Source organism: Enhydra lutris, unplaced genomic scaffold (genome assembly GCF_002288905.1).
Source record: "Enhydra lutris kenyoni isolate GAN:26980312 unplaced genomic scaffold, ASM228890v2 scaffoldscaffold4, whole genome shotgun sequence".
NCBI lineage: Eukaryota > Metazoa > Chordata > Mammalia > Carnivora > Mustelidae > Enhydra > Enhydra lutris.
The window spans coordinates 20,308,060-20,330,023 of NW_019154088.1; the positions used below are offsets into that span (position 1 = coordinate 20,308,060).

Below are 21,964 nucleotides of genomic sequence, written 5' to 3' on the forward strand. Positions count from 1 at the left end.
TCTTTTTTTTAATTGATGTGCATTTGGCACATAATATTACATTAGTTTCAATATTTAAGATTGTTTTCTAATTAAGGATAACTAATCCCGTAATACAGTTGATCCTAAGTAGAAATATTCTTATTAAATAAAATAGCACATTATTGGAAACCTTTACCCATTCAATTTTTTAAAAATAATCTTATTTTATAACAAAGTTATTTTATATATTTTGTTATTTTATAACAAAGTTGCAAATATAGTTCAAAGAACCGTTTGATTTTGTAAGTCAACCTCTTCATCGTGAAGGGGCTGTTATCAGCCCACCACCTCCTACCTGAGTTTTAGAGCCAGTACCACCATGTGAGGTGTGGTTAAGTCCCTTTTCTAGCTAGATTAATGGACACTTCTCTCCACTTTACCAAGTTCTCAATCGTTCCTACAAAGTACCAGTTCTAGGATGTCACTATCAACAATTCTAACTTTGCTTCTTACAAAAAGGAAGGGGAAAAGGAAAAAGCAAAGGAAAGAAGGTGATTTCAAGGATTTGAAAAATACAATTCATTTATTTATTTCCCTTTCACAAACAAATGACATAAATAACACCCTAGATCTAAGGTAAAAAAAATGCCAACTCTTAAAATAATTTTGAAAAACATTACCTCAAAATTTCCTAAGAGACTAAGGCTTGTTAGAGGTGGAGCACTAGAACTCAGAAATGGTTTTTCGTGAATATCTGGATCATCTTCAATGTTTAAACATGGCCGAGGACTATTAAAAAGAAAATCAGCAAATGAACATATTAAGCACAATATTTTCTGACTTTTTGTACAAAATTAAAGTAGGAGAATTTGATCAATTTTAATTTTACTTAAGCTATAAGATAAAAAATTAATCCTACCAAATTTTAAGATATGAGATATTTTGTTTAAAATTCTGGTTTGATTTTATGATCTTTGTTATAATATTTGACAAAAAAATATAAGTAATATCCTAGAAAGTTTTAAGAAATAATTTATAACATATCACATAGTGGCATCTACTAGAAATACATAACACAGTTTTTTATCAGTGTTCATTTTCAGTTAAAAATGAGAATACAAAGGCAAAATTATGTGACTAAAGAAAATAATGAGAGTATTACTTGTCAACATGGAACACACTTCCAAGGCTTTTTCGCAAAGAAGTGTAAGGCGAAGGAGGAGGCAAATGACCAGAAATAATCAAACTTACTTAAGAGTTAAAACCAATGTGTTTATTATGATGACGGATATATAGTAGCTACTCAAGCTACTCATTTTCTTATTTTCTCCCTTCTTCATCATTAATCATTGTGTGTGAAATAATATTTAAAATAACCAACTAGAAAATAATACTCCTGTTAAAATTGTGATTTTAGAGTAAGTATTTATTGTACAAGACTAGAAATTAGTGTAATATTATTTCACAAATACAAACGAACTTTATTTACTTTTTTTATGTAGGCTGTGTTTATTACGTTAACTGTTAAAATTACTGCTCATTTCCAATAGTGGGTTATTGATTAACTATGACATCCTCCACCACCTCTAATACATGTCTTTTTGGTGTGGTTTGCCCTGTAACTTCAGGAATCACAGTTTAATATTTTATGAGTTACAAGAAGATTTCCAGAGGGAATCTAAAAATATATGGGATTTTTCTCTGTGGAAAGCACAGAACATAATTTCTGACATATCTAAGTGACAAGTACAAATGAATTTTAAATACCTTTGAGATGATAAGCTTTTCAGATGCAGTAATGAAGAATCCAAATCAAAGCAACCTGATTGTGTCTTTCTTTGAGGAACCTAAGGTCAAAATAATCATTTGTGATATTTAAAAACACTATTTTTTTCTTGAATTAATAGACCACTTTTCAAACAAAAGCTGACCATATCTGGCAAATAATAAAACTTCTCCCAAAACTGCCTACTTACAATCATGCTCTTTATTACATATTGTTCTTATGTTTTCATTTTATTTACTGATAGGAAAAAACAGAAAATTAATAAAAGCACTTTTACTAGGTTTTGAGTTTTTAAGAAGCATAATTTGTTTTTTTTGTAAAACCAAATCTTACATAGAATCCTAATATAGAAAAAGACTTTTGCTTATTTATTTTATTATATATAGTTGATCCTTGAACAACACAGGGATTATGGGGCACTGACCACCCCCCCCCAACCCTCTGCAGTTGAAAATTCTCATGTAAGTTTTGGCTTCCCCAAAACTTAACTACTAATAGCCTGTTGTTGACTGGAATCCTTACCATTAACATAAATAGCTGATTAACACATATTTTGTACATTATATGGGTTATGTACTGTATTACATTCTTAAAACAAAGCTAAAGAACATGTTACTAAGAAAATCATAAAGAAGAGAAAATACATTTACAGTAAAACAAAAACAAAAACAAAAACAAAAACCCCACATATAAGTGGACCCGGGCAGACCAAACCCATGTTGTTCAAGGGTCAACTGTACTACTGTCTTTTGCGGGGTAATAAAAGATTGGTAGCTTTAAAATTAAAAGAAACAAACAAAAAAATTAAATAATGATGCCAGCTCTACTGCTCCTTAGTCCATCCCCACTCCACTGTATGTTTCCAAGAACCCTAGAGCTGCACAGAGAACAGGATTAAAAAATACTACTCTGCATGTTCAAAAACCATTGTATACCCCATTACATTTAAGACACCAATCAGGGCGCCTGGGTGGCTCAGTGGGTTAAGCCGCTGCCTTCGGCTCAGGTCATGATCTCAGGGTCCTGGGATCGAGTCCCGCATCGGGCTCTCTGCTCAGCAGGGAGCCTGCTTCCCTTCCTCTCTCTCTGCCTGCCTCTCTGCCTGCTTGTGATCTCTGTCAAGTGGATAAATAAAAAAAAAAAAAAAAAAAAAAAAAGACACCAATCAAACCAGCTAGCTAAAAATACCCTAAAGATGAAAGATCCAGATGTAAAATAAAGGTAAAATCACATATAACATACAAATTAGAAAGACTTGTTTAATATTCTAGAGAATATTAAATACATAAACCTATTAAATATGATACTGGAAGTCTAAACAGTCTCAATATTTTTGATTTGTACAAGTATACCATGCTATTTTTTATAGTCAGAAGTATAAAGTTCTGACTATAAAATGTGAAGTTAATGTGAAGTTTTCTATCTAAACTCTCATGTCTTGAATTTGGAAAGTTCTTTCACTTCTTCTGATACCGAATTTTCCTTGTTCCGTCTAGTCCTACTTTTTGGAGTTTGTACTAGACTTACACTGAACATCTCATTTTATCCTCGGTGGCTCTTTCACATTTTACCATGTCTCTTCCTTTCTGTACTTCATTTGAGATGCTTTCTTAATATCTGTCTCTCCACTCACTGATTGTAGTCCAATTAGCTGAATCCATCTGTTAATCCATCTGCAGTTTTATGCATACATGTGTGTGCATACACAGCAATTAAAATATTTTTCATATTTACAATTTCGATTGTACATGTACACATGTTCTTACATCTCAACCCCTGTCCCACCAGAGGCATTAAACCTTAGCATTGTATTAGGTTCGGATATCCTAGAGGGCCAAAATTTGCCCCAAATTTGGAGATTTATCTTTCTTTCTCTTACATTATCTTACGTATTTAAGGGTTATATTATATATTATTTTGTATTAAAAGTTATATTCTATCAGGACATCTGCGTTTGAGGAGGAAGGGTCTGCCTTTATCAGTTCAGTCTACCATACTAAACAGAAGTCTACAGTGCCTTTTATATCAGTATGATGCTAACTAGTTTTTTTTCCTCATCACTCAGGCTTTTTGAAAGCATCCCATAGGTAGGTCAAATATTTGGGGTTATTTTAAATTGTTTGGAATTTAATTTCTCTAAAATAAACATCTATGGTCCACGTTACAAGTTTAAATTCTAGATTTCTTATTCAATAATTATTTTTTGAACATAGGCCAGGTACTGTATCCTTTCAGTTTACATAACACAGATAAAGCAACAGAAATTATCATGTCAGTAGCAAAACATACATGTTTTCACTTCTGCTGTGATATTGATTACTTGCCTCAGGTTTAACTGAAATGGCAGGTATAGCAACTAACTACTGATTGCTTACTAACCATCCTCACAACACTAAAAGAGACCATATCACCCCCTTTTTAATGATGAAGAAACTGAGGCTCAGATTATATTATTGAACTAATGTCACAAATGTCACACAGATAGGGTGACATCAGTGTCACTCCAAAGGAACACTCCTGACCACTGCACTCAGATCTACAGATCTATTTGTAAACATAGAGTAGGGCGATTTCTGTGTCTCAAAATAAGATGTGGCATGGCTTCCAGGTCAAAGACAACCACAAATTTGATTCCCAAATGACCCACCTGATGGTGTCAACTAGCTTTGGTGCTAAGATACAAATTTATTTATACAAACTCACTTGACACTAAATACTTTCTTGATATTTAGTAACAATTAAAATATTAGACAAAAGAATTTCAGAGAAATCTTATAATCCTAATATTTTTATTCTTGCTTTTAGCCTTTCCCTGTATTAACATAGAGTTACTAAGTATATCAAAAAATAATATGTTTTCTAACTGGAAATTTCTGTTAAAGGTATTTAAATTTTTTTTCAATTACAATTTGGATAAAATGATTTGTAAACATTTTAGATGCTTCCAACTTTAAATATGAAATAAGAGGGAAAAAACCTTACAGGACTTGAAAGAAGAGGCAATCCAGTTCGAGGATGAAAGGCTCTGGTTGAAGTTCCATCTAAGGAATGAAAATTATGTTTCCGCCAGACACTTGAATGTTTCACTGGTATAGTCTTCTGCTAGGAAAATAATTAGATTGTAATGGCAATATTTAAGTAATTTTTTGTTTAGTCTTATTCCTAATACATACTGAAGTATTACATCCTTGGTGGTGAAGCTAATGATCTATAGATCTGTATTCACACACACACACACACACACACACACACACACACACATTTATTTTAATCAGAAAAAAATGTCCAAGTTTTTTCTAGGATACTGAATAAACTCAAATATTCTAAAGAAACTATGTCCCAATATAATTGCCTTATCAACATATGGTCATATTTATAAATACTCAGAGTCTAACAATGGCTAAGCCAACATCTGATGTTTTTAATTTGTGAAAAAAAGTACTCACAGGTAGAAAAAAACAGAATGTTCTAAAATATACCACATTTTTGAAGTGATACAGGAAACAGGCTAATTCTTCAAAATTAAGCAAGTTTAAACCCAAACACCAGAAATTCCTAAAAACACATGAAAATCAGAAAAGACTAATTTGGGCCCTGGCTCTGCCATTTGCTAGCTTTGTGACCTTGGGCAAGATACTTAATCTCTCCAAGCTGAAAATCCTCATTTGTAAATTGGAATTAGTAATAACACCTGACCTCATAGTTTAGTGAAAGGATTAGGTACACCAACATGTGTAAAATATTCAGAAAAAAAGCCTGGGCACTTAGTAAACACTTTATGATTATATTTAAAACAAGAATATGAAAAAGTAACTCTTAGTACCTTGAAAAATATTATGGCCAAATTAAGCCACCCTATTAGGTACCAGGAGGGATCAAGAAAAGCTAACTATTTGTGTGACAATTACAAATTTAGTAAATTGGAAACTATCATTTGATTAAATCCATGTTAGAGAACTAATTTTAGTGATGAAAATGAACTAAGGTCATTCAGATTTGGATCAACGCAGTAAAGAAGTTGTTTTCAATATAATTGAGATTTAAATGTGATAATACTTACAGAAATAAAGGAAATTTAAGCATTATGGTTTTCTAAAGTTAAAAAATGGTTTGGTTAGAAAGTTAAATAAAATGGAAATAATTGAAGTATCTTATTTACATAATGCATGGAAGGTTTACAAAATATTTTAAAATCTGTTATTTGATTGTCACAATTGAGAGAGACCCAAGAGATTGATCATTCTTATTTTAAAACTGAGGAGACTGAGGTTTTGAAAAGTTACATGACATATTCAATGTGACTCAAGGACCAAATTGTGAAGTCAGGACTGGAACCCAGGTATTCTGACCAACAGCCGAGTGATTTCACTATCGATATTCTGAAAATCCTTAGATGAGTGGTGACATAACACAATGGGCACACTGTATTAGGTCAGAGCTGCTAACAAACAATATGTTAAGCTAATGAGCTTACATTTCTGACTATTTACTCGCCAGCACTTGCCCATAATACTGAAATAACCAACAAAGGGCAACAGGAAGAATTTACCTAACATTTGCTTTTAACTGGGTTATTTTGAAAGGATGTTATTTCATTGCAGGTTTATTCTGACAGACTGTATACTATAATTAATGGGCACCTTGGGCCTTTATAACTAGAGTTCCTGTAAACAAAATTCAAACCATAATAAATGTTCAAGAAATATATTTGAAATATTAGACGTTACCTACCAATACCTCTGTACTTTTCAGTCGTTCACATGTAGACAAACAGTTTTTTATAGTCTTTCTCTGAGAACAGTTCTGCGACTTCTCATCAACTGTTTCTTCTTTCTTATCCTGTTCATTTTTCAATGAGTCTGGCTTTTTGCATTTGAAAACTTCAATATCGTTGAGATAATTTTCTACACTATTAAGTTGAGTATTTTGCTCACATGTCTTGGGCCTTTTTGAGTCTTTATTTGAGCACTTATTTTCATGTTTGTTCAAATATCCAGACATTTCCAACATAGTAGTTTTTATTTTTGAGTTATTTTTCTTGGGATTCTCAAATTGGTGATTGTTAAAAGATTCTGGATTACAATTTTCATTTTTTATTACTTTTTCCTTATACTTATTTGTGCAAGTCTGTTTGTCAATACTGTTGCAATTTGAATACTTTTTATCAACTTCACGGATAATTTCTTGCTCCTTAAATTGACAGTCAGAAAGTGCAGTTTCCAATCTAACTATCAAATCTAAGTTATTTTTTTTGCAGTGAGACATATTTGAGGGAGTCAAAACACCAGTAGCTTTGTTCTGTGTCTCTAGAAATGTATTTTGAATGATTTCGTTAGGATTGTCCTGATACAGAGTTCTTCTTATTTGAGGTTTCAAAGAGGACTTGACTTTACTATTGCATTGAAAAGAACTCAATGATTTATTGGGTATTAAGTTTTCCCCTTCACTGCTGTCTTCTAATAAAGAAAATTTTGTATTAGAAATGGAAATGGAGGTGTCATCCCTGTTTTTCTTCAACAAACTTTTGTCTTCATACAAACTCCTGAATACTTTAGAAGGAACCGAATTGGAGTCATGCACGTTGAATGACTGCCGGGATATATGTGACACTGTTGGATCAATATGCTCCAAGTGTTGAGCAATCCTTGCGATAACATCTTGGCGCTCCTGGAGTAAAGAGCCTATCAAAGGATTAGTCTCACCAACAGACTGACGAGAATAAAGACCATCAGAAATGCCAGAGGCACTTTGAGGAGTTTCTGGTTTTACTTGAATTTTTCCCTCACTGGTGTCTTCTGAGGAGGTAAGCTCTGGACTACCAAAAGAAAGAGAGAATGTTTCTTTACATTTTCTCACATTTTCATTTTCCTGTGAAACGCGGGAAAGTTTTGAATTAAGTGAACTAGACTGCTGCATATTAAATGGATGTCCAGAAACATGTGAAGTGCTTGGATCACAATGAATCAAATGCTGAGCAATTCTTGCAATAACTTCTTGTCGCTCCTGAATTAAAGAGTCTATTAAAGGATTAGTCTCACCAACGGATTGCCAGGAACTCTGGCGGCTAGAGACACTAGAATTAATCATTGAAAATGATTTTAAAGTTCTCACTGGTGTTTCATGTGACTTTTTATCTCCTCTACCACTGAAGCCCAGAATATTGGCTTGACATGTTCCATGGTCAGATTTACTGCCAGTGCCTGGATACAGTTTGACATTTTTGACGGCTGCAATACATTCTGGAGTTGTGCCATTTTTTGCATGTAATATGCTTTCGGGTGCCATGGTCCAAGATTGTTTGCTACACAGACGCTGTGAACTATTTGTATTACTTTGTTCTGCTTCTTTAGAATTGCGGTGCTGATGGGCTTTAAGTTCATGTTCTTGAATTCTTTTCTCATAAAGGCCAACATTAGCATGAATACTACAGGTCAACATTGGGTAATTAGATTGTCTGGGCAAGGACTGAACGCTGACTTTCAAGGCCACATTGTGAGAAACATTGGGAACAGGAAACACATGTTCAATTGGAGTCTGTGAAAAATTCCACTGCAGGTCTACATCAGCAGCACTGATTCTAGAATTGTACAGGAAAAATAGGGAATCAATGGATTATAAAATTTGTAACATTATTGTATTTTATAAAAACATTTCAGATCATCATATACTTACCTTTGTTTACATTAATTACTGTTAAAGGGAAGTAAAAAGGCTTTACTTTCAACTACTTTACCATGAATGTCATTCTGATAAAACCAATAAAAGTATAATAGTTTTTTTAAGATTTTATTTATTTATTTGGGAGAGAGACAGAGAGAGCATAAGAGAGAAGGTCAGAGGGAAAAGCAGACTCCCCATGGAGCTGGGAGCCCAACGCATGACTCAATCCCGGTAGTCTGGGATCATGACCCGAGCCCAAGTCAGTTGCTCAACCAACTGAGCCACCCAGGCACCCAAAAAGGACAGTAGTTTATGCTTAGAACAGGGATGATCTTTTTAAGAACACTAGACTAGGGACGCCTGGGTGGCTCAGTTGGTTAAGCAGCTGCCTTCGGCTCAGGTCATGATCCTAGCGTCCTGGGATCGAGTCCCGCATCGGGCTCCTTGCTCGGCGGGGAGCCTGCTTCTCCCTCTGCCTCTGCCTGCCATTCTGTCTGCCTGTGCTCGCTCGCTCTCTCTCCCTCTCTGACAAATAAATAAAATCTAAAAAAAAAAGAACACTAGACTACTTAAGCATTAAGGCTCGAGAATATTATAAGTTAAAATTATTTGTCAAAACAGGAAAAATGGATTTTGTGTTTACTACTAAATAAATGGATTCAGCTAATTCTGTTGTACAAGGTGATGAAGAGATACTAGTGATCTCATGGCCACCTGCCTACAGAGTCAATTAGAGAGCTGTTCAGCATCCTATAAATTTACAGTTTTCACAATACAAAAATTAAGTCTACCATTATGGAAATTCAGCAGCCCAGAAAGTTTTTCTACTGTATTTATAATGGCAGCATTAAGTCCATTGTTGGTTCTTGAAAGCTAAAAAATGCTCTGAAAACTATTCTATACCAAATTTAACCCAAAAAGCAAAGTTCATAGTGATTCCCATTTAAATTTCCCTAACTTGTTTTGAGAACAACTTCAGTAAATTTTATCTACTTACATTTAGAAATGAAGGAAATTAACTGTTTAAAAGGTAAACTATCATTCAGTAGTTAACATAATTGAATACACACTATTCTTATTTTGCCCAAGACATACCTGTAAAGAATATTTCGTGGAATAGCACCATGAGAAACACTCAGCCAAGCACTTAATTGGGAAAAAAACACAAATGAGCGGACAGCCAACAGAAGAGACTTCTCTTCAATAAATCGATCTCCACTCCTAAGGGAAGGAAAAAGTATCATTTAAATGCCAGCAAGTATGAAATGACTGAATTGCAGAAAGGAGCTAAAACAAACATTCAGATGTATGTTTTCAAGAGTCTAGACATGCATTAACTAGTGTCACTGCAAGTCATATAAGTACTAAATGTCTAAATTTTACCACATAAATAGAAGAATTCAAAGACATGACATATTACTAAAATAATTTATAGAAAGCAATGGAAAGCCTGATTTACCAACAACAACTTCAACAGTACAACAACTTACTGTCGAGGAACTGGCTCCAAAATCCATCTTTCTAATAATAATGCATCTTGCTTAATTGCAGGATCATTGAGATCAATTCCTTCTGTGGTGGGCCCATCATCACTGTAGCAGCAGTCTGGGAGTAGCATGACTTCCACCATGATTGGAAGGTTATTCTTCCACAACAACGAGACCTCAGATCTAGTTCTTCTGGCTTGACGACACTTAAGGGGAAATGAATATAAGCAAAAGGTCTCAATTGCTCAAGGAATTTTATATTTAAATTTTAAAACTGTAATTGTAAAAAGACATCTATATGAGAAATGAGTCACCAATGGCAGAGCTTTGCTTAGGCTCGTCTATTTAGAGTTCATCATTAAGTAATGGATTGATGCTACTGAGTTCCACAGTGCGGATTAGTACTAAACAGGTATGATGCAAATTTTCTTGGGGGTTATTTTTGTTTTATTTTGTGGAAAAATAACTGCCATAACACAGTATCTGACAGGCCTTCAGGTGGCCTAGCATAGTTTATTAATTGTATCATTGTTACAGAAGAAAGATTCATTCCAAGTGAAAAGCTAAATATTAAAAATTCATTTTCACTAAATGCTCAAAAAGACAAGATTTTAAAAGTATAAATTTAGAGTAAGAAAGGAACTGTTGAGAAAAGTCCTTTTAACAAATTATACACTACCTACCAGACTAAATATTTTTAAACATTAATATGATAGCAAAAATTTGGGGGGAAAAATTATCAGAGGGACACTGACTAATGCAAGGAAAATAATCATGAAGATAATTCCACTAAATAAACATAAAGTCAGTAGTAATAATCTTAATTCTGGTGTGTGAGAAAGCAGGTATGAAATTGGCTGTCAACATGTATGCTGATTTGCAAAGCTACCTACAGTGCTTTCAAGAGTCAAGGTAATTAGCTATGGTCCAGGATTAGGATTTTTTTCACTATAGTTTATTTTTTTATTTTTTTAAATATTTTATTTATTTATTTGAGAGAGACAGAGATAGTGAGAGAGAGCACAAGTGGGAAGGATATGGAGCAGATTCCCTGCTGAGCAGGGAGCCTGACTTGTGACTCAATCCCAGGACCCTGGGATCATAACCTGAGCTGAAGGCAGATGCTTACCCGATTGAGCCACCCAGATGCCCCTTGGCCTCTCTCTCTCTCTCTTTTTCTTTTTTTTAATTTTTTAAAAATTTAATTTCTTTTCAGTGTAACAGATTCATTGTTTATGCACCACACCCAGTGCTCCAAGCAATACGTGCCCTCCATAATACCCACCACCAGGCTCCCCCAACCTCCCAGCCCCCTGCCCCTTCAAAACCCTCAGATTGTTTTTCAGAGTCCATAGTCTCCCCCTCCAATTTCCCTCAACTCCCTTCTCCTCTCCATCTTCCCATGTCCTCCGTGTTATTTGTTATTCTCCACAAATAAGTGAAACCATACGATAATTGACTCTCTCTGCTTGATTTAGTTCACTCAGCATAATCTCTTCCAGTTCCGTTCATGTTGATACAAAAGTTGGGTATTCGTCCTTTCTGATGGAGGCATAATACTCCATAGTGTATATGGACCGCATCTTCCTTATCCATTCGTACACTGAAGGGCATCTTGGTTCTTTCCACAGTTTGGCGACCATGGCCATTGCTGCTATGAACATTGGGATACAGATGGCTCTTCTTTTCACTACATCTATATCTTTGGGGTAAATACCCAGTAGTGCAATGGCAGGGTCATAGGGAAGCTCTATTTTTAATTTCTTAAGGAATCTTCACACCGTTCTCCAAACTGGCTGCACCAACTTGCATTCACTATGGTTTTTTAACTAATTTTATATTTAAATGTGAACACTGGAATTACGATGTAACACAGATGATGACAAAATTTAAACTAGTTTGTATAAATATAAATAAAAAGTACTCAACACACAATTCTCACCTGAGCCAGCTTGTCACTGCACTCATGTTTGCTAGTTACTGGGTAACATGACTGTGCTGGAGGGCAATGGAAACTTTCCGTGCGACCTTTTACAGAACATTCAGGTGTTCGACCTTCTGTTATTAACAAGGCCAAAGAGACCAAGAACTCCTCTGCATCATATTCAAAATATTCATCTAGAGTATCTGGTATTAAAAAAAAAAAAAAGAAAGAAGAGTCTTCAGTTTAATGTATTCTTGATAAGAGCTCACTTTTTATACCTAAAATACCTAATGTCACAATTCATGTTAAAGTATATTCACTAACAAAGAGTAAAAGAGGAATAAAAATTAGGCAATTAAAATATAGTAAACTCTTAATTCACAAGTTATACAGGGTAAGGAGAGGATGGTAATTCCAAATTTCAGTCAAGACAAAGATGGTTAAAATTATAGCACAAAATTATTTTTATTTAAACTTCAACTAAAATGTCCAAGATTCAGGTATACACTGATAATTCTATAAATATTTAGATTTTTGGATGTCAAGTGCAACAGTTTTCACACACAAAATTACACCAATAACCAAAAGGTTGAAAGTCTTGTGTCATACATTTTTAGCTAAATGCTTTATTATTATTATTAAATATTAGTGGAAGATACAAATTCAATTGTATGTTTCTCCCCTCTTTCCCTTGTCCCTTTCTTATCTAGTTCCTTATTCTCACAACCTTAATTCTGCGCTGTGGACACTGAGAGCTATGAAGTCTTTCTCTGCCTATGCTACAGTGCAGTATTAGTTTCAAAGGAGAAATGCTATAATTATCCAGTAGTTGATGTAGGCCCAAATTACAACATAAAAAGTGTGCTGTTTTTTGGTTACTATGCAGTTCAAAAAAAATCTAATCTGCAGGTGTTTTCACTTATTTGTAGTAATTTTTAAATTTCTCTTAAGTGCTCCAAGTTTGTGAAACACAGTTAAATTTCAAAAGTGTTAACCTGCTACACACGTTGAACATGTGTGCAAATAAATATACATACACAATATTCAATTGGTTGTGCAATCCAGTTAACACATACTTAAGTACTTAATACACTGTACTAGGTGACAGGGAATAAAGAATTGTATTGCACATAGCTCCTGTCCGTAAAGGGTTGATGATTCAGAAATGACTTTAAAAGCAAAGAGAACACTATAGCATTCAATAAATTCCAAAGTTATTCAGATAACAGTGGTAAAATTTTGCAAAAGAGGTAGGCATTGAAATAAATAAAAAGCAGAATCAGACCTATAAATACAGAGAACAAACTGATGGTTGTCAGAGGGAAGGGGGTAGGAGATGGGCAAAATGGGTAAAGGGGATTGGGAGATACAAGTTTCCAGTTATGAAATAAGTCATAGGAAAGGCTCAACATAGGGAATATAGTCAATGATACTGTAATAGCGTTGTATGGTGAATAATGGTAGTTGCACCTGTGGTAAGCATAGCACAGAGAACTGAATCACTACGTTGTACATGTGAAAATAATATAACACTGTGCATCACCTATACTGAAATAAAAAAACTTAAAAAAAAAAAGAGGTAGGCAATGAACAGAACCCAAGAAAACACAACTTAGGTAAAGAATTTGTACAGAGAAAGCATGGAAAAGAAAGTCAGATCATGAATAGCCTTGAAGGGTATGATGAAGAATGCCTATTTCTAGCTTTAGGAAGGCTTATCAGGAAAAGAAACAGCCTTAAAAGCCAACTTTATTGAGCTGGTATGTTAAGATCATTCAGAAAAATTTCCTTAAATGACCATGTGCAACACAAAATAACAGCCAACACTTAGTAACATTGTCAGGCACTGCTAGTTCTAAGTACTTTCTACACATTAACTCATTTAATCCTTAGAACACCTTTAAGAGGTGAGAACTGTTACCACTATTTTACAGATAACTGAAGCATAGAAAAGTAACTTGCCCAAGATCACCCAGCTAGCAAGGGCAAAGTTGGAATTTGAATCTACAGTGTGTCTCCAGAATCTAGGTCCTTAACAGCTCCATACCTGCTTTCTTTCATTGCAGCTAGAAATATCGCTATGACATATTTTTGTATATGATTGTAAAAATAACATATATGCAATGCATATTTTAATAATACATTTTGGAACACTTACTTCATTTTTTGTGGAACATTTATTATATAGAATTATAGACAATCCCTGATCAACTTATGATTTTTTGACTTGACAATGGTGTGAAAGTGGTTAGTATTCAGCTGAAGCCTTACTTTGAATTTTGATCTTTGCCCAGGCTAACAATATGGTAGGAGACTCTCTCACAATGCTGGGCAGCTGCATTGAGCTACAGCTCCCGGTCAGCCACATGATGGAGAGGGTAAACGACCAATACACTATGACCATTCTATACCCATACAACCATTCCATTGCTCACTTTCAGTATGGTATCCAATAAATTACAGAACATAGTCAACACTTTATATTAAAATAGGCTTTGTGTTAGATGATTTTGACCAGCTGAAGGTAATGTTAGTGTTCTGGGCATGTTCAAGGCAGGCTAAGCTAAGCTATGATGTTTGCTAGGTTAGGAGGGGTAGATGCTTTTTTCACTTAAGATATTTACAACTTACAATGGGTTTATCAGGACATAACCCCATTGTAAGTCAAGGAAGATCTGTAGTTTCCATGAATAAGACCCTAATTTATAATAATAAGCCAACAAGATAGTAGTCTCAGCTTTCAACTTTCCTCCAGGAATCAATCAGATTAAAAAATTAAGGGTCAGGGCACCTGGGTGGCTCAGTGGGTTAAAGCCTCTGCCTTCGGCTCAGGTCATGATCCCAGGGTCCTGGGATGGAGACCCGAATCGGGCTCTCTGCTCAGTGGGGAGCCTGCTTCCTCCTCTCTCTCTCTGCCTGCCTCTCTGCCTACTTGTGCTCTGTCAAATATATAAAAAATAAATTAAAAAAAAAAATAAGGGTCTCCTTTAGTCTCCTGGGACACACTGAATTAAATCCTGGTGTCCGTCAGAGGGAAGCAAAAGATGTAAAAGATTCCACTCAAGCCCTTTTTCTGGTGGTTCTGTGGGTTTTCAAGGTTACTTCAGGCTTCCCATGGGCTACCTGGCATGATTTCAGCTCCTGGGAGATTTCTCTGGGCTCATGCTGTTCCTTGCCCTGAGCTTGTCAGGTAATCCTGGAAAGCTAAGAATTGTGGCAGAGCAGTGGCTCCTAATCTATAGAATGGTGAGTGATGCCAAGACGTCAATTACTCCATGTGAATTGCAAGGATGGTCTACAACCTAAGTAGTAAGTCTCATATTTATGTGCTACTACTTGAAAAATTAAAAAACCTACCAGGTCAGATTAAGAAAGGGGGAAGTGCACACAGAGTAGGGAGTTTAAGAGTGTTATCCTTATGTCTGAAAAACTATAATTTATTTCTAAAGCCCTAGCACAGCATTGCTTACACACTAGGAATCATCAAGTTTAAAGTGATAAAAATTAAGCTATTATGAAAAGCACTTTTGAATAGAGCATTTACTAAAATTTAGTTGATTTAGTCATTATCTCCTCAACTGTAAGCTAAAAAACTCCAGGGGATTCTGGCTGCCTCAGCTGGTAGAGCACGCAACTCTTGATCTCAGGTCATGAGTTCAAGCCCTACAATGGGTGTAGAGCTTACTTAAAAAACAAAACACCCCCCACCAAAACCCTCCCAAACAATGGCTAGAGTCTATAATCCTTTGGATGATTTATTGAATACTCAGAGTATTAAATATTTAAATGAAAAATTTGAAACAAAAATTAGAGATGACAGTAGTTATCTATTAGTTATCTATGTAAACATTACATAAGAATTACAAGGAATAGCATGGGTTATACAGTGGTATCATGAAAACTAAAATGCTACTTAAGTACATGTGACTATGTGATGACAACCTTTAAGTTGTTAGGAAAAATTTATGGGTGTTTGAATTTTAAGAAATGAGGATACTAAATCACAGTAGCCATTAGAAAAGTTGCATAGTTAAAATTTTGATAACGTCGACCTCTAAAATACCAGACAGCAGAGTTTAACATAAGGAATATGGATAGTAAATGAGAAATATGCCACGCTAAAGAAAATTCAGGCTTCCTGCTCAGCAGGCAGTCTGCTTCTCTATCTCTTCTCTGCCCCATCCTCCTGTTCATTCTCTCTCTCTCTCTCAAATAAAATAAAATACAATCTTAAAAAAAAAAAAAGAAAATTCAATAGATATAACTTGGTATTTTGAGGACACAGCTTATTCCAGAAATAAATTATGATTTCAGGACTTATGAAAGCAATTTGTTCTTCCAAAAAACAAAAGGTGTTTCGTATCTAGACAAAATGGACTGTTAGGCTTACCTAGTAGTTACATATTTTAGAAGAAATTATTTCTTTGATGTAAAGTATAACATTAAGAAAACAGGATGTTACAAATTTTCACAGGTTATGAAGGACAGATCTTCGGAGACTGGGGACTAATGAATCAAAACATAGTTGTAGAGTCCCTCTACCACCAAGACTGTCATGAGGATTGTGTTTACACCGCAGTCTGACTGGGAGCCTTGACCAAACTGGCTGCTTTTGTACGCCGGCTGGCACTCCATCCGTTCAGCTTAACAAAAGAGGTGAACAATTTGGCCCTTGGGAAAACTCTGATGAGAGTGATCCATAGATAAACTGGACTAACTCTCCTGGAAGTATATTCTTTATCACGAAGGGTATTCAAGGACAGACTGAGAGACACATGCCAGGGGTGTGGTTGGAGGGATTTAGATATGAAATGGTAGCTCAGTTAGATTTGCAAGAGTTCTTTCAACCCTGAGAATCTCTGTTCTTCAGAGGTAGCTCAGAAAAACACCCAGGGGAGAGGCCAGAACCACTACTTCCTTCTCCAGAGACCCCAAGTAGAAGCCCATCTGAAGCAGTGCTCATCATGTCATTTAGAACACAAACCCAGGCCAGGGCAGCTCAGAGCTACTTCAAAGCTCTGTCTAGATGGAATGGAAGAATAATGTCTTACCCATCATGGGGCTGCTGTACACAGTATTCTGGTTACTTGTAAAGTCTGGGAAAGTAGTAGAAAGATCCCACGCTTTTCATGACGTGGAATATAATGACAAGAGAAGCAGAACCACCTGGGGGTTGCTAATAAAAAAAAAAGTTTCTCTAAAATCAATGTCCTTATTTTTACTTCATGGAAATTAATCTGGTTATATCAATCAAAATTCTCCTTCTACAAATTTATCAAGGAAATAACATGTATACTAAGCTGAATAAAAAGGATACTTATTAAAATGTTTATACAGTTTAAAAAACAAATGGAATAAACCAGGGTGCCAGGTCTCAGGTCATGATCTCAGGGTCCTGGGATGGTTCCCTGCTCAGCGGGAGTTTGTTTCTCCCTCTTCCTCTGCTCCTCCACCTTCTCTCTCTCAAATAAATAAATAAATAAATAAATATCTTTTTTTAAAAAATGGAATAAATCTAAATATCCAACAATATAGGACTGATTAATATACTGTGGTACAGTTATATCTAAAATAATGATATAGATCTACTTTTGATAAGTTATTTACAAAACATCTCCAAAGTGAAAACATAGTATTTCAAAAGAAAGAATGTTATGATCATATGTTTGTAGAATCACATGTGCCACATGCATAGAAAGACACATACAACAACATATTATCAGCCCCATAAAGTGAACATAAAAACATATAAGCTAAATTTTAAATAAACTATGTTCTCTGGTTGATATTAAATGACAAGGCTTATTAACTGAAAAATAACATGAAATAAAAGCATTACCTAATGTCACATATTTTATTTAGTTGTTGTGCTATAAAATTCCTACTTAGTAGGTCATAGTTTAGGTATTTAGTTTTTTTTTTAATTTACCTATTCAACAGAGAAAGAGAGAGATCACAAGTAGGCAGAGAGAGAGGGGGAAGCAGGCTCCCCACTGTGCAGAGAGCCCGATGCGGGGCTCAATCCTGAGATCATGACCTGAGCCAAAGGCAGAGGCTTAACCCACTAAGCCACCCAGGCGCCCCAGTTTAGTTATTTAATACAGGAATTTGTAAAGACAAACATAGGTAACAGCATACTTATGGTTGAAATATTGGAACTGGGCAGTTTAAAATGCCTTTTTCTTCTTTCTGCTTTTTTAAAAATAAATTTAAAAAAATGGAGATCTAGAGTTTCATACTGATAATATGAGAAACATATATGTAGGGAACTGAGAATGGGTGTTAAGAATTAGTGGAAGAGGGGCACCTGGGTGGCTGAGTCTGAGCCTCCAGCTCAGGTCATGATCCTGGAATTGAGCCTTGCATGGGGCTCCCTGCTTAGCAGGGGATGTGCTTCTTCCTCTCACCCTGTTCCTCCACCCTGCTTGTTTTCTCTCTCTCTCTCTCTCTCTCTCAAATAAATAAATAAATAAAATCTTAAAAAAAAATCTTAAAAAAAATAAAGAATTAGTGGAAGAGGTTATGCTCAAAGAACTGGACTCTGTTGACAAAACCAGTACATAGGTATTAAGACTTGATTTATTCAACAATTATGTATTATATACCTGCTTTGTGCCAGGCAGTTTCCTAAACACTGGGAATTGGAGCATGTGGTGGCAGAGAAAAACAAGAACAGAGTAATAAGAAAATTATCAGGGGGCACCTGGGTGGCTCAGTGTTGTTTAAAGCCTCTGCCTTCAGCTCAGGTCATGATCCCAGGGTCCTGGGATGGAGCCCTACATTGGGCTCTTTGCTCTGCGGGGAGCCTGCTTCCTCCTCTTTCTCTCTGCCTACTTGTGATCTCTGTCTGTCAAATAAATAAATAAAATCTTTTTTAAAAAAGGTTAGAAAAATATCAGATGGGGCTAAGTGCTATGCTGTAAGTGTAAGAGTGATGTGCGAATGATTATGTGAATGTTTTCATGTCATGTGTTCAGGGAAGGCTTTTCTGAGCAGGCAATATTTAAGCTGGACCTGAACAAGGAGCTAGTTATTAAAAAATGAGGGGAAAGAGCATTTTTAAAGGATTTATTTATGAGAGAGAGAAAGAAAGAACAAGCATCAGAGGGAAAGAGAATCCCAAGCAGACTTGGCACTAAGTGCGGAGCCCAGTGCTGGGCTCAATCTCACAATCCTGAAGGCAAGACCTGAGCCAGAACCAAGAGTCGGCCTCTCAACCAACTGTGCCACCCAGGCGCCCTGGGGAAAGAGCATTCCTTTTTTTTTTTTTTTTTAAGATTTTATTTATTTATTTGACAGAGATCACAAGGAGGCAGAGAGACAGGCAGAGAGAGAGGGGGAAGCAGGCTTCCTGCTGAGCAGAGAGCCCAATGTGGGGCTTGATCCCAGGACCCTGAGATCATGACCTGAGCCGAAGGCAGAGGCTTTAACCCACTGAGCCACCCAGGCGCCCCGGGAAAGAGCATTCTAACCAGAGGGTCCAAGGTGAGAATGAGTGGGTATGTGCTGGAGGAGTGAGGCTGGAATGGCAGCAGCAGGGAGAGAAAGTGTTGCTACAAGATGAAGTTTAGAACGATGGTCAAGGACCAGAGATTATACAGAGTTCTCAAGCTAGAGCAAGGAGTTTCAATTCTGTCATAAAATCAATGTGAAGTCATTGGAGGGCTTTAAGGAAATGATGTGATCTGATTTACATTTTAAAATGATCACCCTGGGGACACCTGGGTGGCTCAGTTGGTTAAGCGGCTGCTTTCGGCTCAGGTCATGATCTCAGGGTCCTGGGATCGAGTCCCACATCGGGCTCCTTGCTCAGCAGGGAACCTGCTTCTCCCTCTGCCTCTGCCTGCCACTCTATCTGCCTGTGCTCACTCTCGCTCTCTCTCTCTCTCTGACAAATAAATAAATAAAATCTTAAAAAAAATAAAAAAATAAAATGATCACCCTGGCTACTATGCTGTTAATAGGAAAAAGAACCAAGTGGATATACTATTTAGGAGGTTACTATAGCTGTCCAGGCTTGGGGATATAGTTGAAGGAATCACTGGCATTTGGAGAATATTTAGAATCAAGAGATACCTAGAAGAATATGTTGGGAACTCATGACAGAGCTCTGGGGCCCTCCACCAAGCAGTGATGTAAGAGAGGATGATGAACCAACAGAAGGAGCTGTCAAGTATGGTATCATGGAAGCCTAAGGAAAAAAAAATCAAGGAGGGAATAGCCAATGGTTTCAAACACTGGTGAGGTTTAACAAAATGTAAACAAAGAAGTAACCACTGGATTTGACAATAAGCAAGTCACTGGTGTCCTTATTTAACAACAGTGATCTCAGTAGACAGTGATGATGAAAGATTAGGCAGATGTGACATACATTGTCAGTTATTCTGAAGAGTATAGATGATAAATACAAAAACCTATTTTCCTAGTCCTCCTTGGGCACAATAGCCATTCATGCATCACAACAGCCCTTTCTATAAAAACAAGTATTAAATAGGCAATATCATCATTCAAAATTGTTCCCAAATCTCAAAATAAGAATAAAAGAATTTCCCTTCTAAGTCTATGAGACAAAGGTAGAAATTATCCCTCTTTATAATCGTAAAATATAGCCACTAAATCTTACTAACTTGTTCTTTTAAATTTTTTGTGGATTTGGGGCACCTGGGTGCTCAGTGGGTTAAGTGTCTGACTTCAGCTTAGGTCATAATCTCAGGGTCCTGAGATTGAGCCCTGCATCGTAGAGCTCCCTCCTTGTCATTGCTTCTCCCTCTCCCTCTTCCCCTCACCCCACTCACGCTCTCTCTCCCAGATGAATAAATACTAAATAATAAATTCTTCTTGGATTTAAATGTTCCTTTTTAACCTCAAAACAGCTAGGTAAGTTAGGCTCTTATTTTATACCTGAATTACTTCAACAGTCTATTAACTGTGGTGTAGGACTCTAAGCCCCTTCTTACTCATTTTGCACCCTAGTGCAAATAATCTTTCTGAGAAGCCATTCTAGTACATGCCTCTCGGCTCAAAGTTTTCTGTGTTTGTTTGTTTTAATAGCTCTCTAACTGCTGTTGATCCCAATGAACACTCTTAAGCCTGATATTAGGTCCAGGACCACCACACCTGGCTGCGCCCTGCCAGATTCTGATGGGAATGCTGCCTCTTGGAGATACACTCTGATGTGACCCTGCTTCAAACTCCACCCAGGAGTTCTTAAGACTCTAAGACCCAGAGTCTTAGCTGTCTCCACTGCTGCTTCTTCATCTCTTTCACTTCTCCCCACATAGTTTCTCTGTGCCAGTCAAACTGCTCCCTATGCTCTACTCATTTCCTTCCTTGTACCACTGCTTGTTCTTTTCTACCTACTAAACATGGCTGCTGCTTCTTTCTAACACTTCTGAGATTTCTGAAGAGTTTCTCAAGTCCCTGTTTTTTTTTCACAAAAGAGCTCTTTCCTAACTCACTTCCACACTGATCTTTCACTGACTTTATACTCTTCCCTAGAACTTACATAATCCATCTAGGCTATGAATGGTTACTTCAGAGCGCTGGCCACAGTCCTGAGTTCATGAATTTAATCTCCACATGGGTAAGTTTCACTGTGCTCCATGAACAGACTGTACTGCTAACTTCAGCCAACCTTTGCCCAGACATGAGGCACTTAACACAAATGAGGCCATGAAAAAGGAAAGGATAGAGCAGTGCAAATCAACCATCACTTCAGGAAAAACTCAGCATTTTATTATAGTTCCACGGGTAACCCAAACCATCTATTTCTTTATAATATTCCTAATATTTCATGGATGTATATATCCTAATGGATTAAATTCTACATAAGTTCAACAACTTTTGGTTTCTCATCTATATGTTCCAATCTCAAAGGCATGTGTTGTATGGTTCTGTTTTAAGTGAGAATTGTAAAGGTTCCTAGAAATCATGTAGTCTAATCTATCTCACTTCCAGATGAAGAAAATAAGGCACAAAAACTCCAGCTTTCTTGTTCAGAGTTGTATACTGTTGGAATTAGAATCCAGTTTTCTTCAATTAAGTACAACTTGATTTTCATACTATGAGAAGTCTTTAAGCACAGAATAAAAGGCAAAGTTGACTTAAATGGTAAGTGCAAAAAATAGCAGCTGCAGCTGTGAACAA

At 36.2% G+C, this 21,964-nt stretch overlaps 1 protein-coding gene across 1 annotated transcript in view; it reads right to left on the reverse strand.

Annotated features, from left to right (window-relative positions):
- The window catches only part of LOC111158858 (family with sequence similarity 214 member A), a 92,465-nt gene that overhangs the window by 18,000 nt on the left and 52,501 nt on the right, over window positions 1-21,964 (reverse strand). The window contains exons 3-9 of the mRNA XM_022521159.1: window positions 11,837-12,021; window positions 9,898-10,100; window positions 9,503-9,628; window positions 6,479-8,324; window positions 4,730-4,849; window positions 1,729-1,808; window positions 642-750 (exon numbers count right to left, since the gene is read on the reverse strand). Of these exons, the coding sequence (XP_022376867.1) occupies window positions 642-750; window positions 1,729-1,808; window positions 4,730-4,849; window positions 6,479-8,324; window positions 9,503-9,628; window positions 9,898-10,100; window positions 11,837-12,021 (2,669 nt within the window). The remainder of the gene's footprint in view (window positions 1-641; window positions 751-1,728; window positions 1,809-4,729; window positions 4,850-6,478; window positions 8,325-9,502; window positions 9,629-9,897; window positions 10,101-11,836; window positions 12,022-21,964) is intronic.